Here is a 15,446-nt window from a genome sequence, read left to right on the forward strand (position 1 = left end):
GGGTTAACCGAGGTGGTCTTTTCTCTAACCTGTCGCGTAATATGGAGGTTCTAGCTGATCTTTCTTCTATTAGGGTGGCCAAGCAGGATATCCGTGGAGCGATAATTGTTTGGTTGAGGAGCATGGTGAAGATTCTTACGACATGGTCATGAACTTTGGCACTCCACCGAGCGATAAGGAGGCCGATGAGGTTGTCATTGTGATAGACGATGATAAAGATAGTCAAGAAAAAGATGAAGTTGGTGCTGTTGGCGACCAAAATGAAGAGAACGCTTGAAGAACTGGGATGTCAGTTTTCTTTGTATTTCTTTTTGCTTTCTATTTGATGGGTTAGTATACCGACCCTTTTGGTTTGTATCTGAACAATATTTGGTTTATCACTTGATCTTTGTTTAATTTGCTTTAAACTAAGTTTGTGTTCAACTTCTTTCTTGATTTGTTCCTTTTAATCTAATGCTGCGATTATCTTTATTGCTCGTTTGATATGATCGGGCTTCAACATCCAACTTTATCGGTACTGGGGGTGGGGACCTACCTAGGTTTAAAGTTTTTTGGGGGTGAAAACTTGTCTGGTCTTCATTGCCTAGACAAGAGTTGATCATCTAGGACTTAGTAAATCACTGGGGGTGAGAACATTCCCAATCTTCGGGGTTTTCCCCCCTAGGAATTAGATGTTACTGGGGGTGAAAACTGTCCCGTGACTTTAGTTTTCCGGGGATGAGAACTGCCCAGTCTTCGTTGTTACTGGGCTAAAAATCGTCTCAGGTTTTTTCTTATTCCGGGGGTGAGAACATGTTTGGTCTTCATTGCCTAGATGGGGAATTGCCATCTAGGACTTTTTATTACTGAGGTGAAAACTGTCTCAGGTCTAATGTTTTTCAGGTGTAAGAATCTACCCAATCCTCATTGCCTAGATAGGGAGTTGCCATCTGGGGGAGAAAATCGTCCTAGGTTTAATGTTTTCTGGGGTAAGAACCTGCTCAGTCTTCATTGCTTAGATGGGGAGTTGTCATCTAGGACTTGTTATTACTGGGGGGGGGATGAAAATCGTCCTAGGTTTATTATTTTTCGGGGTGAAAATATGCCCGATCTTTATTGTTATCGAGGGTGAGAACCTGCTCGGTCTTTATTATTATCAAGGGTGAGAACTTTGTCGATCTTCATTATTACTAGGGGTGAGAACCTACTCGGTCTTTGTTGTTACCAGGGGTGAGAACCTACCCTGTCTTCATTAAGTTTTCGACTATTTAGGCTTAAGTTGCGCATTTACCGATCAATTGAAATTATTTATAATTAATCGTGCAATGATATTGATTAGGCGAAAATTAAAAATGAGTACAAAGTAAAAAATGAACTGCAAACATAAGTATTAGGAAAGCCAAGAGGATTTATTCAAACAAGCATCAATATACAGCTAATATATTAGTTTCCGGTCAATTAATGACGCGATCATTCTATTTTTTAGCTATAATACTTTCTAAGTTTGTCAGCGTTGGAAATTTCTTTTCCATCAAATGTCTCCAAAGCATAGGCGCCTCCTCCTAACTTGTTGACAATTTTGTAGGGGCCTTCCCAGTTGGGGGCGAGCTTTCCTTTTAAGGCCTTTTTGTTGCAGACGTCGGTTCTTCTGAGAACTAGCTAGGTCTCTTTCTTCAAAATTCCTTAGGACCACCCTTCTATTATATTGAGCAACATATTTTTCCTTGGAAATGAGGTCAATGAGTATAGTCTTTTCTCTGCACTTGCTTAACAAATCGAGCTGACCAAGACTATGTAAGGAGGTCCCATATTCAATGTATAACAATGGAGGGTGGTGTGATATGACTACAATTGCTCTCCAAGTTGACAGAGTAACAACTCATGAAAGTGTGATATTGTGTGTGTGCATGGTGAAGAAGGATGTGGTATTTATAGTTAGGGTTAGGCTCTATCTCGGTGGGGGAGTGAACCAAGTAAACTATTATGGGGAAGAGCCATAGCAACTTGCCTTGCTGAGGTAAGGCACTTTGCAGCTGTTGTCAATGATGCAATGGCTGTTGTGTAGGGAAAGACATAAGAAGATGGGTACAATTTGGTCTCCATGCAGACAAAGAGGAGAGAAGGACATCCCATGTAAGACACTTTGGTGTCTAATATTTGGAAATCTACTATTTGGGTGCTAATATGGCAGCATTGGTGTAATGAGATTGGTGCAGTTGGGGTAGTATAGGCCTTATGATATTGGGCAGTCAATTGTGTTGGCCAAAACAGTAGGTATTCCACAAGATGTCCACGACCCATAAGCATAATCTTCATCCACTACAGACCAAGATAACTCTTGGCACAAATAAAAGAAATTGAATTATAGAGAGAGACACATAATCCAATAGATTTGAGGTCAAGCTTTAAAGTACAAACAAATCTTTGGTACTTCTGTAGTATCATACATCCTTCTAAAAAAGGTAAAAAATTAGGATTTAGATGGAAATAAAGATAAATGTGTTGGGTTTAAATGAAATAAAAATTTCCTTTTTAAGAAAATGGGAGTACTGGATTCGTTTCTCTCGTACCACCAAAGAAAAATTCATAAACTACAGATTGTTCACCCAATAGGTGTAGCGCAATTGGCAGCTCAGGCTGAGTAGGTGGGGAAAAGATATGTGTTCAATTTTAACCAAATACATCCTTGGGGTGGGGCGAAGAACTTTAACTATGACTAAACTCCGCACTCGAAATTAGTTCCATAGCCGATCAAAGACTCAAGGCTTGTTGGGATAAGTAGGGAATCCTACTCGTCTCAAAGAAGTAATTATGGTTGATATAAAAAACAAAAAAACAACTGCTTGGTATTGAGTTGATATCAATTAAAAGTGAGTTTATTTTTAAAATGAGTAAGAAATGGTGTATTTAATTTTAATTTAATTTAAAACATATTATAATATTAACTCACTAAAATTTACGGATAAATTCATCATTGTTTTTTATTTTAGAAACGAATTTATTTTTTGAAAAAATACTTTCTTATAATTTTACAATTTGTTTGTAATAAAATTATAAAGATAGATCAATTGTTGTACTTCCAATTTTCCAAAATTAGGGCAAGATGTGTGATCCTCAAAATTTCATAGGTTGGATTTAAGAATAATAGAAACGGTAATTAATCTGAACTAGTAAAGATTCTTTTAGCCTATGTTACCAAAAAAAAAAAAAAGATTCTTTTAGCCCTTCAAAGAATGACTTTTTTTTACCAAGTTTCTCTTTTAAATATTTTTTTAAGTTAAAATTATTTTACCTTGGATGTAATACGTAAAAAGTACTTTTAACTAAAAAATTATTTAATGAAATTAAATTTGGTGGTGGTGATGACAACGATGATAGTAATAGAGATGATGATAGGGGTAGCAAGATTAGAACAAATTTACATTTCGGAAAAATATTTGATTTTTAACTTTTATTTTTTAAAAAAATATAATTTTTATTTTATTTTTTTAATTTTTTACTTTTTTACTAATTAACATCCAAATACTTAATTATAACGAGAAGATTTTTATTTTATTTTTTATAAAAAAAACTTTTAGAGGAAAAACACTTATCCAAAGGAAAATAATAGTGTAAGGTATATACCTGTGTAAGTTTGGATTTTATCTTCCACTCCTTGTTTACATAGACATTATATTTAATTTAGTTAAAATGAAGTTAATATTTGTTTATATACTTTTTTCACAAAATATAATTGATCTTTACTGATTTAACAATTATAATGAATATATCTTTTAATTTATATAAAATTATATATCAGTTTTAAGATTAAAATTAATTATAATATAAATTTATATTTAAAATATTTATAAATGTGGATTGCGGAGTATGTTACAAGTTCTATATTTTCTCATGTGACAATTTGTTAGAGATATACAAAATAAATAATTTAGTCTCACCCAATGCTTTAAGATTTTGGGTTGAAGTGATTCTTTAACATGGTATCAGAGCTTCAGAGACCATGAGATCACGAGTTCGATCCTCACCGCTCCCCACCTTTAAGATGGACTTGTGTAGCACAAGACAGACCAATAATAGACTTGTGCCATATCCACACTTCAGTTGCGTGAGAGAGTGTGTTATAGAATAATATAAAGTATTAAAAAGACCATCACCTATCACCTTAAAATTTTGGGTTGAAGTGGTTCTTAACACAATTTCTATATTTATGAATAAAAATATGACTAAAATAAACTTTGAATTTGGGTCTGCAGTCACATTTCAAATCGAATAGATATAAAGGCTTAAAATGTTATTTAATTATGAGACTATCGCTTTTGATATATGAATGTTATATTAGATCATACAACACAAGACTTAGTCAAGCCCACAAGACCCAAGACTCAAGTCCGGCCCACATCTTCCACTCAGCAATCAGTTCAATTTATTCACTCGAAGCCACCTGGCTTTTCTGTTATGCCACCTGGCTTTTCTGTTTGTACAGCTGTTGAGTAGTTAGTTAGTTTTCTTTTCAGTTACTACTCTTAAGCTATAATCTCCTGTATCCTGATGTAGTATAATGATGTATATAAAGGATATCAGTGAATCAATAAAGATTAACAATTCATTTTTAACCAAAATATGAACTCCAAGATGGTATCAGAGCTCTGAAAAAGGGGCTCTGGTAACTACGCTTTCTTTCTCCGCTGTGATTAACAAAATCTCCCTTTCTTTCTTTCGTTTAATTGTTGATTTCTTCGTTTCTCAATCGTCAACAATGACGAACATGAATCTGATTGCAGAGCATATCACAAACCCGTCCAATCCTTATTTTTTGCATCCTAATGAAAGTCCATCCATGGTGTTGGTCTCACCTCCGTTATCAGGAAGAAACTATCATACATGGCGTCGAGGCATGACCGTGGCGCTGATATCCAAAAACAAACTGAGTTTCGTTGATGGCTCCATTGAAGCACCTTTACCAACATATCCGATGTTTCCTCTATGGCAACGTTGCAATACGATGGTCCTAGCATGGATCCATCGATCAATAACAGAAACAATTGCTCAATCCATTATTTGGATTGAAAGAGCATATGATGTTTGGAAGGATTTACAAGATCGGTTTGCTCAAACTGATATATTTCGAGTCTCAGATTTGCAGGAAGACATGTTCAAACTGCAACAAGGTGATAGGAGTGTGAGTGAATACTTCACTCAATTGAAGATTCTTTGGGATGAACTCGAGAATTTGAGGCCACTACCAAGCTGTAGATGTTGCTTGTACTTGTGGAGTTGTCACACTTCCAAGAACATACAGAGAGAGTGACTATGTGATTAGGTTTCTCAGAGGTCTAAATGATCAATATGGACAGGTGAGATCACAAATTATGTTGATCGATCCTCTTCCTAATGTAAATCGAGTTTTCTCCTTGGTAAGCCAGCAAGAAAGACAGCTCCTAGGAGGTAATACTCTTGAACCATCCACAGATGTAGTTAACTCATTTGCTAATGCTGCTACTCAAGTTTTTCATAGAGGAGGCAATTATGGAAGAGGACGTGGCCGTGGAAATAATTTTGGAAATAGTTTTGGAAATACTTTTGGAAGAGGACCAAACAATGGTGGTAACTTTGGAAATACCTATGGAAGAGCACAAAACAATGGTGGTAAGCTCTGCACATACTGTGGCCGTAACAATCACACAGTGGAAACCTGTTATCATAAGCATGGTTTTCCACCAGGATACAGGAACAAACTCAATCACAATGCTAACTATGTTGAAATCTCAGATGAAGGCATTCACCAAGAAAACTTACAACAAGCTCCAAATAATTCTAATCATTACTTACAACAAGCTCCAAATAATTCTGCTACCCTACCACATGATCAATATCATCAGACACTACCTTCTACCTTGTCACATGACCAATACCATCAGATACTACATCTTCTGCAAACACATCCACAAGATGCCAATGCCAATTCCCTTCTGCAAACACTTCCACAACATACCAATGTTAATTCACATTCCACAAACCTTGCTCAAGTTTCTGCTGCACAGGTAGAAACAGATATTCCTAATGTCATGAACCAACCAGGTAAATCTCACATCAAGTGGCTCCTTGATACAGGAGCCACTGATCATATATCTCATGAATTATCCGAATTCTCATCTTTACAGAAAATCAAACCTATCTCTGTTATGTTACCAGATGGCCATCATGTGTTGGCAACATATTCTGGAACCATTCGCATTTCTCCTCAATTAACTCTTTCAAATGTTTTATATGTTCCCAACTTTTCAGTCAATTTAGTTTCTGTTAGCAAACTTTTGCAAAATACCAATTGTTCACTAATATTTCATGGTTCATCTTGTTTTCTGCAACAGCCCCATACCAGCATGAAGATTGGTTTAGCTGAGCAACAAAATAGCCTATATGTGATAGTTTCTGAAGACTCCAAAAGACCCAATACTCAACCTAGAACCCACTGCAATGTTGTCTCAAAGCCTATAAATAATGACAAAGCTGCAATTCTATGGCATCATAGACTTGGCCATCCCTCTCAACAAGTAATGCAGCAAATGTCCAATTGTTTCCCTTATATTCCTTGTAAAGATTTTACACACCCTTGTGATGTATGTTTCCTAGCCAAACAGAAGAAACTATCTTTTGTACCTAGCCATACCAGATCAAATAAACCTTCTGACTTACTGCATGCTGATATTTGGGGGCCATGCTCCTTGCCTTCAATTCATGGTGAAAAATACTTTTTAACTCTAGTAGATGATTTTTCCAAGTTCACTTGGGTAATACTTATGAAGACCAAAAGTGAAACTCGACAGCATCTTCTTAATTTCATTGCCCTCATTACAAATCAATATAACACATCTCTGAAAATCATTCGAACAGACAACGAAAATGAATTCAAAATGAATGACTTTTACCTAAGCAAAGGTATCATCCATCAAACTACTTGTGTAGAAACTCCACAACAAAATGGTGTTGTGGAGAGGAAACACCAACACTTATTACATGTGGCTCGCTCACTTTTCTTTCAAGCCAAGCTTCCATCTTCCCTTTGGCCTTATACCATTTTGCATGCTACCCACATCATCAACAGATTATCCACACCTTTACTCAACCACTCAACACCTTATCAAACATTACATGATAAACCACCCACATTTGACCATTTACGTACATTCGGTTGCCTATGCTTTGCTTCAACCTTATCTGCTCATCGTACCAAATTTTCACCTAGATCCCACAAATGTGCCTTTATTGGTTATAAACCAGGCACCAAAGGTTATATTGTATATGACTTGCTTACCCATCAAATTCACACATCAAGGAATGTCATATTTTTTGAAGAACATTTTCCATTTCATAATACCATCATATCCCCCATTCCCACTACTACCCCTTTTTTCCCTACTTATGATCTCTCCCCGACAAATGCCACTTCTCCACCCTCTCTCATACCAGATGTCATCAATCCTGCTACCCAAAATTTCACCTTAACCCCACCTGGCATCCATTCTCATGCACCAACATTAACCATTCCCCCACCTGGCATCAATTCTGATGCTCCAGCATTAGCCATTCCATCATCAGACATCATTCATCCTGCTCGCAGATCAACCCGATCCAGACAAGCCCCACAATATCTTCAAGACTATCATGTTGGGCTACTTGCTGCACATCTTAACCAGTCTCATTCAGGTATACCTTCTCTCCTTTCTTCCACACCACATTCCTTATCTAAAGTTATTTCTTACTCACATTGTTCTCCTATGTATAAACATTTTTGCCTTAATGCCTCTGTTAATTCTGAGCCTCAGACCTTTAACCAAGCCAGTAAACACCCACAATGGCTTGCAGCAATGCAATCTGAGTTAGCAGCACTTGAGCATAACAAGACTTGGTCACTTGTTGATCTGCCCCCTGGTAAAAATCCCATTGGTTGCAAATGGGTTTTTAAAATAAAATATCATGCCAATGGCTCCATTGAGAGGTACAAGGCACGACTGGTTGCCAAAGGCTTCACTCAACTTGAAGGTTTTGACTATTTTGACACCTTCTCCCCTGTGGCCAAGGCTTCTACTATTCGGGTCCTCATCTTAGTTGCAGTGGCTAGAGGATGGCATCTCCAACAGCTTGATGTAAATAATGCCTTCCTCCATGGTGATCTCCATGAGGAAGTGTATATGGTTCCATCTCCTGGACTTTCTTGCTCTCGACCAAGTCAGGTTTGCCGTTTGCAGAAGTCCTTGTATGGTCTTAAACAGGCTAGCCGTCAGTGGCATTCCAAACTCTCAATGGCACTGTTTTCTCTTGGTTATAGTCAATCTCATTCTGATCATTCCTTATTCACTGTTTCTCGTGGATCTTCATTTACAGCCTTGCTGGTTTATGTTGATGATCTAGTCTTATGTGGGAATGATCTTAATGAAATTCATCAAGTTAAAGCCTACTTGGATGCTCAATTTAAGATCAAGGATCTTGGTTCCCTGCGTTATTTCCTTGGTCTAGAGATTGCTCGCTCTTCAACTGGTCTCACTATCAATCAAAGGAAATACACACTGGAGATTTTGGCAGATTCAGGGTTCCTTGGAGCCAAACCAGTCTCTACCCCTATGGATTCTTCTTTGAAACTGACTTCCACTGATGGTTCTCCTCTTGCTGATCCTACTGCCTACAGACGATTAATAGGAAAGCTACTCTATCTTACAACCACACGACCAGACATCTCCTTTTCGGTTAATCGTCTCAGTCAGTTTGTGTCTCAGCCTATGGACACTCACTTACAAGCAGCTCATCGTGTGTTACGTTACTTGAAGGGGTCTCCAGCTGCCGGATTATTCTTTCCTGCCTCAAACGATATCAGCATTCGTGCTTTTGCTGATTCTGACTGGGGATCGTGTCCTGAATCTCGCAAGTCCATCACAGGTTATTGTGTCTACTTAGGAAATTCATTGGTTTCTTGGCGATCTAAGAAATAGGCTACAGTATCTCGTTCTTCTTCTGAAGCTGAGTATCGTGCCTTAACTAGCTTAACCTGTGAATTGCAATGGCTACAGTTTCTTCTTCGTGACTTAGGCGTTCCCTGGACTCGTCCTGCATCTGTATATTGTGACAGCAGATCAGCCATTGCTCTTGCTCACAATCCCATTTTCCACGAAAGATCAAAGCATATCGAGATTGATTGCCACGTCACTCGAGAGAAAATCCTTTCTGGATTGTTGCATTTGCTGCCAATCTCTTCTGATGCTCAGCTAGCTGATTTCTTTACAAAACCTTTGTCTCCTCTGCTGTTTCGGACACTCCTCTCCAAAATGGGCATTCATGACATTCATAGCCCAGTTTGTGTGGGGGGGGGGGGTATTAGATCATACAACACAAGACTTAGTCAAGCCCACAAGACCCAAGACTCAAGTCCGGCCCACATCTTCCACTCAGCAATCAGTTCAATTTATTCACTCAAAGCCACCTGGCTTTTCTGTTATGCCACCTGGCTTTTCTGTTTGTACAACTGTTGAGTAGTTAGTTAGTTTTCTTTTCAGTTACTACTCTTAAGCTATAATCTCGTGTATCCTAATGTAGTATAGTGATGTATATAAAGGATATCAGTGAATCAATAAAGATTAACAATTCATTTTTAACCAAAATATGAACTCCAAGATGTTATGTCAGCAAACACATTTATGAAAAAATAAATAATGTTACGAATAATGACATAGCAATACCTTTCTAGTCAGACTTTGGAAAATCATAAGTAAATTGTAGATATATATTTTTTCAATACTTGAGTAGTTGTTAAACAACATCCATATTTGTTTAATACTATGGTATGATTACCCTAAATAATCAAATAATCACTTACAGATGATGCACTACCAGGAAAATGACATTATCCAAAGTTAAGTCGAAGCAAATTATTGATGGGTTATATGAGAGGAACCCCATTTATATCAGACACTACGGCAAAATAGGGTGGTTGGTTGCATTGTCCGAAAGAAATATTCAAATAAAAAATAAAAAATGAAAAGCATCATTGATATGATTGTAATTAGATTAGTTTGTAATCACTTATCAGTTGTTAGAGTTTGCCTAAAAAAAAGTTACTAGTACTTAGATAATTAGTTCGCTAGATAGTATTCATTCTTTTGTATAAATAAGACTTATAGTCTCAAATAATTCATAAGTTAATTGGTTGAGGTATGAAACTTAATTAGAGTCTTATTTGGTTATGAAATTGGGTTCTCTAGAATAGAGTGTTAAATTTCATTCATCGAGATTGTACCATTAATTTTACTTGAAGGTCGAATAATAAAAACTAAAAAGTACAAACAAGCCTTAACACTATAATTAAAGGGTTATATTGTTTACAGAAAAAAAGTTATATTTATCTTATTTAACATGAGATAAATCAAATTTTTACACACACATAATAAAGGTGGATCTCACTTTTATTTTTTTCTCTCCAATTATATGTGGGTCCCTTTTATAATTTTATTTCAGCAACATAAGATAACTCATCTCCAACAACATAAGAAAAATATTTTGCGTTTCATTGTTATGGTTATCTTAGCCTTTGATTTGGCTTGCATCTAATAAAAAAAATTCTCATGTTTATGTATATCTTATATGCAATGACTATTGACTAATATAGCAAAGCACATGTATTTAAGCTGGGACATAAGTGTTGTATGTGGTAACTTGTAAGTAATCTAAATGGGCATCTACAAGTGGTAAGCTTGGACATAAATGTTAACTTTACCTTTGCAAAGTGGTTTCAAGCGTAGAATTAGTTTTACACCTAAATTATGTAAGAAAATCTAATAAGAATATAATAAAAATTAAATGGAGTTTGTTAGAAATTTAATTGTGGTACTTTAAAGATGAAAATCATAATCAAAATAAAATCTTTCATGTTAAATCATTAATAAAATTAATAGACCGGAAGCTACTTAAATCCATGAAAAAGTTATGAGGGAACTTGTGTGTTCTTAATCTTTCAAACCATATATATGGACAATTCCTCTAAAGTGTCTCTCCTTTTCTAATGATAAAATGTCAAAATAAAATAAAATTATTATACCTATGACTTAGTTTTCTTTGATAATAAAATCATATCCATTAATGAAGAGTAATGATTTTTGAGTTCATATCTTTCATGAAGAGTAATCATACTTCAAAAGGGATACTTTCTTAAGAACTTACAATGCATAATTAATTATATATAGGACCATATTAAATAAATATCTGAAAGGCTTTACTTAAAAACTTGATTATGATTTCAATTTTTTCATTCATAGAAATTTGTTACAATTATCTCAAACTTATTTCTGGTTCCTCTCAAATATTATCCATGAAGGCTTGTTTCAAATCCTCACTCCCAAAGGATGCTTCAAGTTTCCAACATGAAGCAGATGCTGTCCTAAGGCAACTTTTCTGTTGCCAAGTTCATCAACCACACTCAAATCTTTACAAACATCTACTTTGAACCTAACCAGTGCTTCTGATTTTCCTGTTAAGTGAACTTTCTCAAAACCAAGCAAGTATTTCTGAGGTGCATTGTGCACCGCAGGAGGAGTAGAGAATAAAAACACCGTATGGCTACTGCTCATTTTCCCCTTGTTCTTGATCCTAAGGTGAATATCAAATGCCAAATCTTGACAATGCTCACCAGCAACATCAAGTGACTTGCATTCTGAGGAACGGCACACATGATCCTCAGCTAGAGGAACAGACATAAACTGAGGTGCTTTAACTGATATATGCTCCACACTAGAATAGCTTATTCCATCTCCAAATGAGAAAACTGTTTCCCCTTTATAAAATCTATATGTTCTACCAGGGTAACCTGTGGCAGGATCTGGCCTCATGTTCATATTGGTCATTGGTACTTTGTCTACATATGATTGTGGATACCATGTCATGGGTAGCCTTCCACCTGAGTCATTAAATCATCCATTAGTGTCATTATTGGAATGGGAAAAAAAAATTGTGTTGTGCTAGCTATCCAAGTGTTGTTGGTCTAGTGGCGTCTCAGTTAGACTCCAGGATTTGACCTATCCAAAGAGTAATAGATTCGATTCTTGAACTAGGGAGGGTGCAAAGGCTCAAACCCAAAACCGGATTAGTTGGGCCGGTTAGGACTTTGGACACCAGTTGATATCTACTAAAAAGAATAGTGTGCTATGAGGAAAGACAGTGAGTGACTTACTTGGATTATGAAAACCAAAGATAACATCAGCTATGGCAGCTCCACCAGCTTCTCCAGGGTAGCCAACCCACAAGATGCTTGTGATTTTATTATTAGTTTTAGCAAAGGACACATCCATGCCCCCTCCAGACATTATGACAAGAATCACAGGTCCCTTGGACACATTTGCAACTTCAGTAACTAAATGTTGCTGCTGTCCTGGAAGAAGAATGTTGATTCTATCAAGACTCTCTGCCTCTATTGCTTGACTTGCACCCACTACAATCACAGTGACATCTGCAGAGGCTGCAATTTTTTTGGCATCATCTAGTATGGGGTTAGTGCATTTCACATCAGGACACCCAGCAGCATAGCTTGTAGGAACTAAGGCTGTTAGGCCTTGTAAAGGTGATGTATACTTGCATGGAATGCCTGCAAAATTTTTATGAACTTGTTAAAATGTGATGTTAAGCAGAAAGTGAACATAACATGTCAGTAAAGAATCAATTTAACCTAAATATAAAGAGCCATTTCAACCCAAAACCTTTAGGTATTGGGTGAAAGCCTTTTTAATGGTTTATGTTAAGTGAAGGCCCATTAATGGTTTATATCCTTCTCTAACAAAGTCTTCGCCTTATAATAACAAACCATATGATACCTTCATAGTTTCCAATCATGGTCTTAGTAGCATTAGCATTGGGGCCAATAACTGCCAATGATTTAATGGCTTTGGCATTAAGAGGCAGTGATCCTGGACTGTTTTTCAGCAACACAATCCCTTGCCTGGCAGCTTCACGGGCAAGTTCTTGGTTCGCCGGAGTGCAGACATCTTTTGGACCGAGGTTTCCATAAGGTTGCTTGCTTGGATCACCATCAAAGAAACCAAGACGCATCAATGTGGCAAAATTGTTGGAGACAGCATTGCTAATGGATGCTTCATCTACAAGCCCTTTCTTCACAGCACCTTCTGTATATTGGCCTAGATATTTTCCACAGTTCAAATCAAGCCCTGCGAAATCAAAATTTGTATATAACAAAGATGAGTATATAGATTTCTTATATAAATTAAAAGACACTCTAAAAGAACTTTACACTATAACTGAACCATAATATAGTATGTGTGTATCACCTAGTTAAAATGTAACACTTACTTATTGATCATAAAATAAAATTCAAACCAATCTAAAATCAAAGAATTTTGCCAGTAACAATATTACAATTATGTGATTATGTAATCTTTTCACATGTAGTTTACCGGCCAGAATGGATATTGCTGCAGCTTCTTCAGGAGTCTTGGTGTAGTGCTGATCTTTGAAAAGCACTTCTACTGAGTCACAGTCAGAAACTATATATCTGCATAGCCCATATATTCATATTATTGTAAGGACAACTTTAACAACAAACAAGAACAATATACAGTATTAGATAAGACTTAGAAGGATCGAAAGATACCCATTTAGTTTCCATTGGCCCCGGATAACACCCTTAAGTAGGTCAGAATCTGCACAGGTTGGCTTTCCATTAACCTGATTGTAGGAACACATGACACTGGCAACATTCCCATCAATCACACAGCTCTTAAATGGTGGTTGGAATGTGTCATCCAAATCTTGCTGTGTCACCTAACAAAATTAACAAACAAAACAACAAAAAGGATGAAAATGATTCTCTACATTCTCATCCTTAACAAACACATGAGCTTGTAACCAATGTTAGATTACCACAGCATTGAAGGTGTAACGCTGAACACCTTTCCAGTTATCCAAATCATAGGCTGTATAGTGTTTGCAACAAGCAGCAACCTTGAGCTTGTTGGGGTCCCCATCATCACTTTGTTGCAAACCTTTCACGTACCCAACTGCATATTTGCTAGCTAGCACAGGATCTTCCCCTGGTGTCTCTTGACCTCTTCCCCATCTTGGATCCCTGAATATGTTAATGTTCGGTGACCAATATGTCAAACCAGCCAACCCCACATTGTGCATTGCTCTGGCTTCCGTTGAAACCATCTGTGATGACCATAAATTAATCATAAAAACCATTTCAAAGTTGAAACCCTTTTTTTGGGTATAGTGTTATTTATAAAACTTTTAGCAAAATATCAACTAAGAAAAATATCATGAACTCAGCATTTTAATTCCATTTTAATATCAAACAGAAAAATTCCTACTAAGAACTCACCTGCATTTTTGTTGGACTTATTATCTTTCAATAACAAATTGTACCCAAAAGACTTCCATTTTTAATTCAAAAGCATTAAAGATAGGAGAAAGTGAACCAAAAAATAAAAAATGTAATTACATCTCCTTATTCTCTTAAATCAATAATCAATAGTTTCAGCCTCATTGCATATGAAAAAATACCTGAAATTTCAAACCCCAGAAACGAATTTCCATATGCATTTGTGATATAACAATAAGAATCAAACCCATGAAATAAAATTTCAAACAAACACTCCAAGACATGTAGGAAGAACTAGCAACTGAAATGACTCAAGTTAACAACTTTCTCAATTCAGTAAAGAAGGGAAAGCTACCACATTTTCCCAGATTTTGAGGAGTTCCCTTCCGATCCATCACAAGGTAAAAAGACAAGCAGGAGATGAAAAGAAAAGAAGAAGAGAAATCTGACCCTTCCAATGGTTTGAAACAAGGAAGCATTGAAAGAAGCTGCAATGAGAATAGGCATAGGAAAACTTGTAGCCGCAGGTACCACAGTGGTAAAACGTGTCCCAGGACCAACGTTGGACACTCCATGAAGTGCCTCAGACCACCATTCATAACGTGGAATCCCAAGCCTACTCACATCCACCGCAGAATTCACCATGTTCCCAATCTTCTCTTGCAATGTCAACCTACTCACAAGGTCTTTCACTCTCTCATCCACGGACAGTGACTTGTTGCAGAACCCAAAACTTGCCAATGCCGCATTCTTGGAAACATCACAAGCAAAAACGGGAGATGTTTGGCTCCAAACTCGTCCACAGCTTAACAAAATCGTAGCAAAGAGAAACAAGAGACAGAGCAAAACAGAGCCCTTCGGTGTTTTGTTTTCAGCATAGGCCATTGTGACCTTGAAAACTCGAACACAAAAAAAAATGAAGCAAATGGGGTATGCAAATTATGAATGTAATGATCTTATATATGTATCATCTTAGAGGATTCAGAAAATAAAAAAATAAAAAAAAATGTTTAAGTACACGTTGTTTTTTAGCAACCCGTGATTTGTGTTTTGAGTTGAAGAAGGAAGACCCTATTAAATGAACTTGGTTTTGGCA

At 36.6% G+C, this 15,446-nt stretch overlaps 1 protein-coding gene across 1 annotated transcript; it reads right to left on the reverse strand.

The window, feature by feature from the left end:
- Positions 1 to 11,344: 11,344 nt before the first annotated feature.
- Positions 11,345 to 15,246, reverse strand: LOC133288735 (beta-xylosidase/alpha-L-arabinofuranosidase 2). The gene is made up of 7 exons (XM_061486551.1): positions 14,801 to 15,246; positions 13,891 to 14,178; positions 13,622 to 13,791; positions 13,425 to 13,522; positions 12,828 to 13,178; positions 12,191 to 12,601; positions 11,345 to 11,917 (listed from the first exon to the last, which is right to left on the reverse strand). The coding sequence occupies exons 1-7, from the start codon at positions 15,233 to 15,235 to the stop codon at positions 11,346 to 11,348; spliced, it is 2,325 nt and encodes a 774-aa protein (XP_061342535.1). The 5' UTR covers positions 15,236 to 15,246; the 3' UTR covers position 11,345.
- Positions 15,247 to 15,446: the final 200 nt, after the last annotated feature.

This window comes from Gastrolobium bilobum, unplaced genomic scaffold (genome assembly GCF_033153095.1).
Source record: "Gastrolobium bilobum isolate Gb01-03AN ecotype WA unplaced genomic scaffold, APGP_CSIRO_Gbil_v1 utg4168, whole genome shotgun sequence".
Lineage (NCBI taxonomy): Eukaryota > Viridiplantae > Streptophyta > Magnoliopsida > Fabales > Fabaceae > Gastrolobium > Gastrolobium bilobum.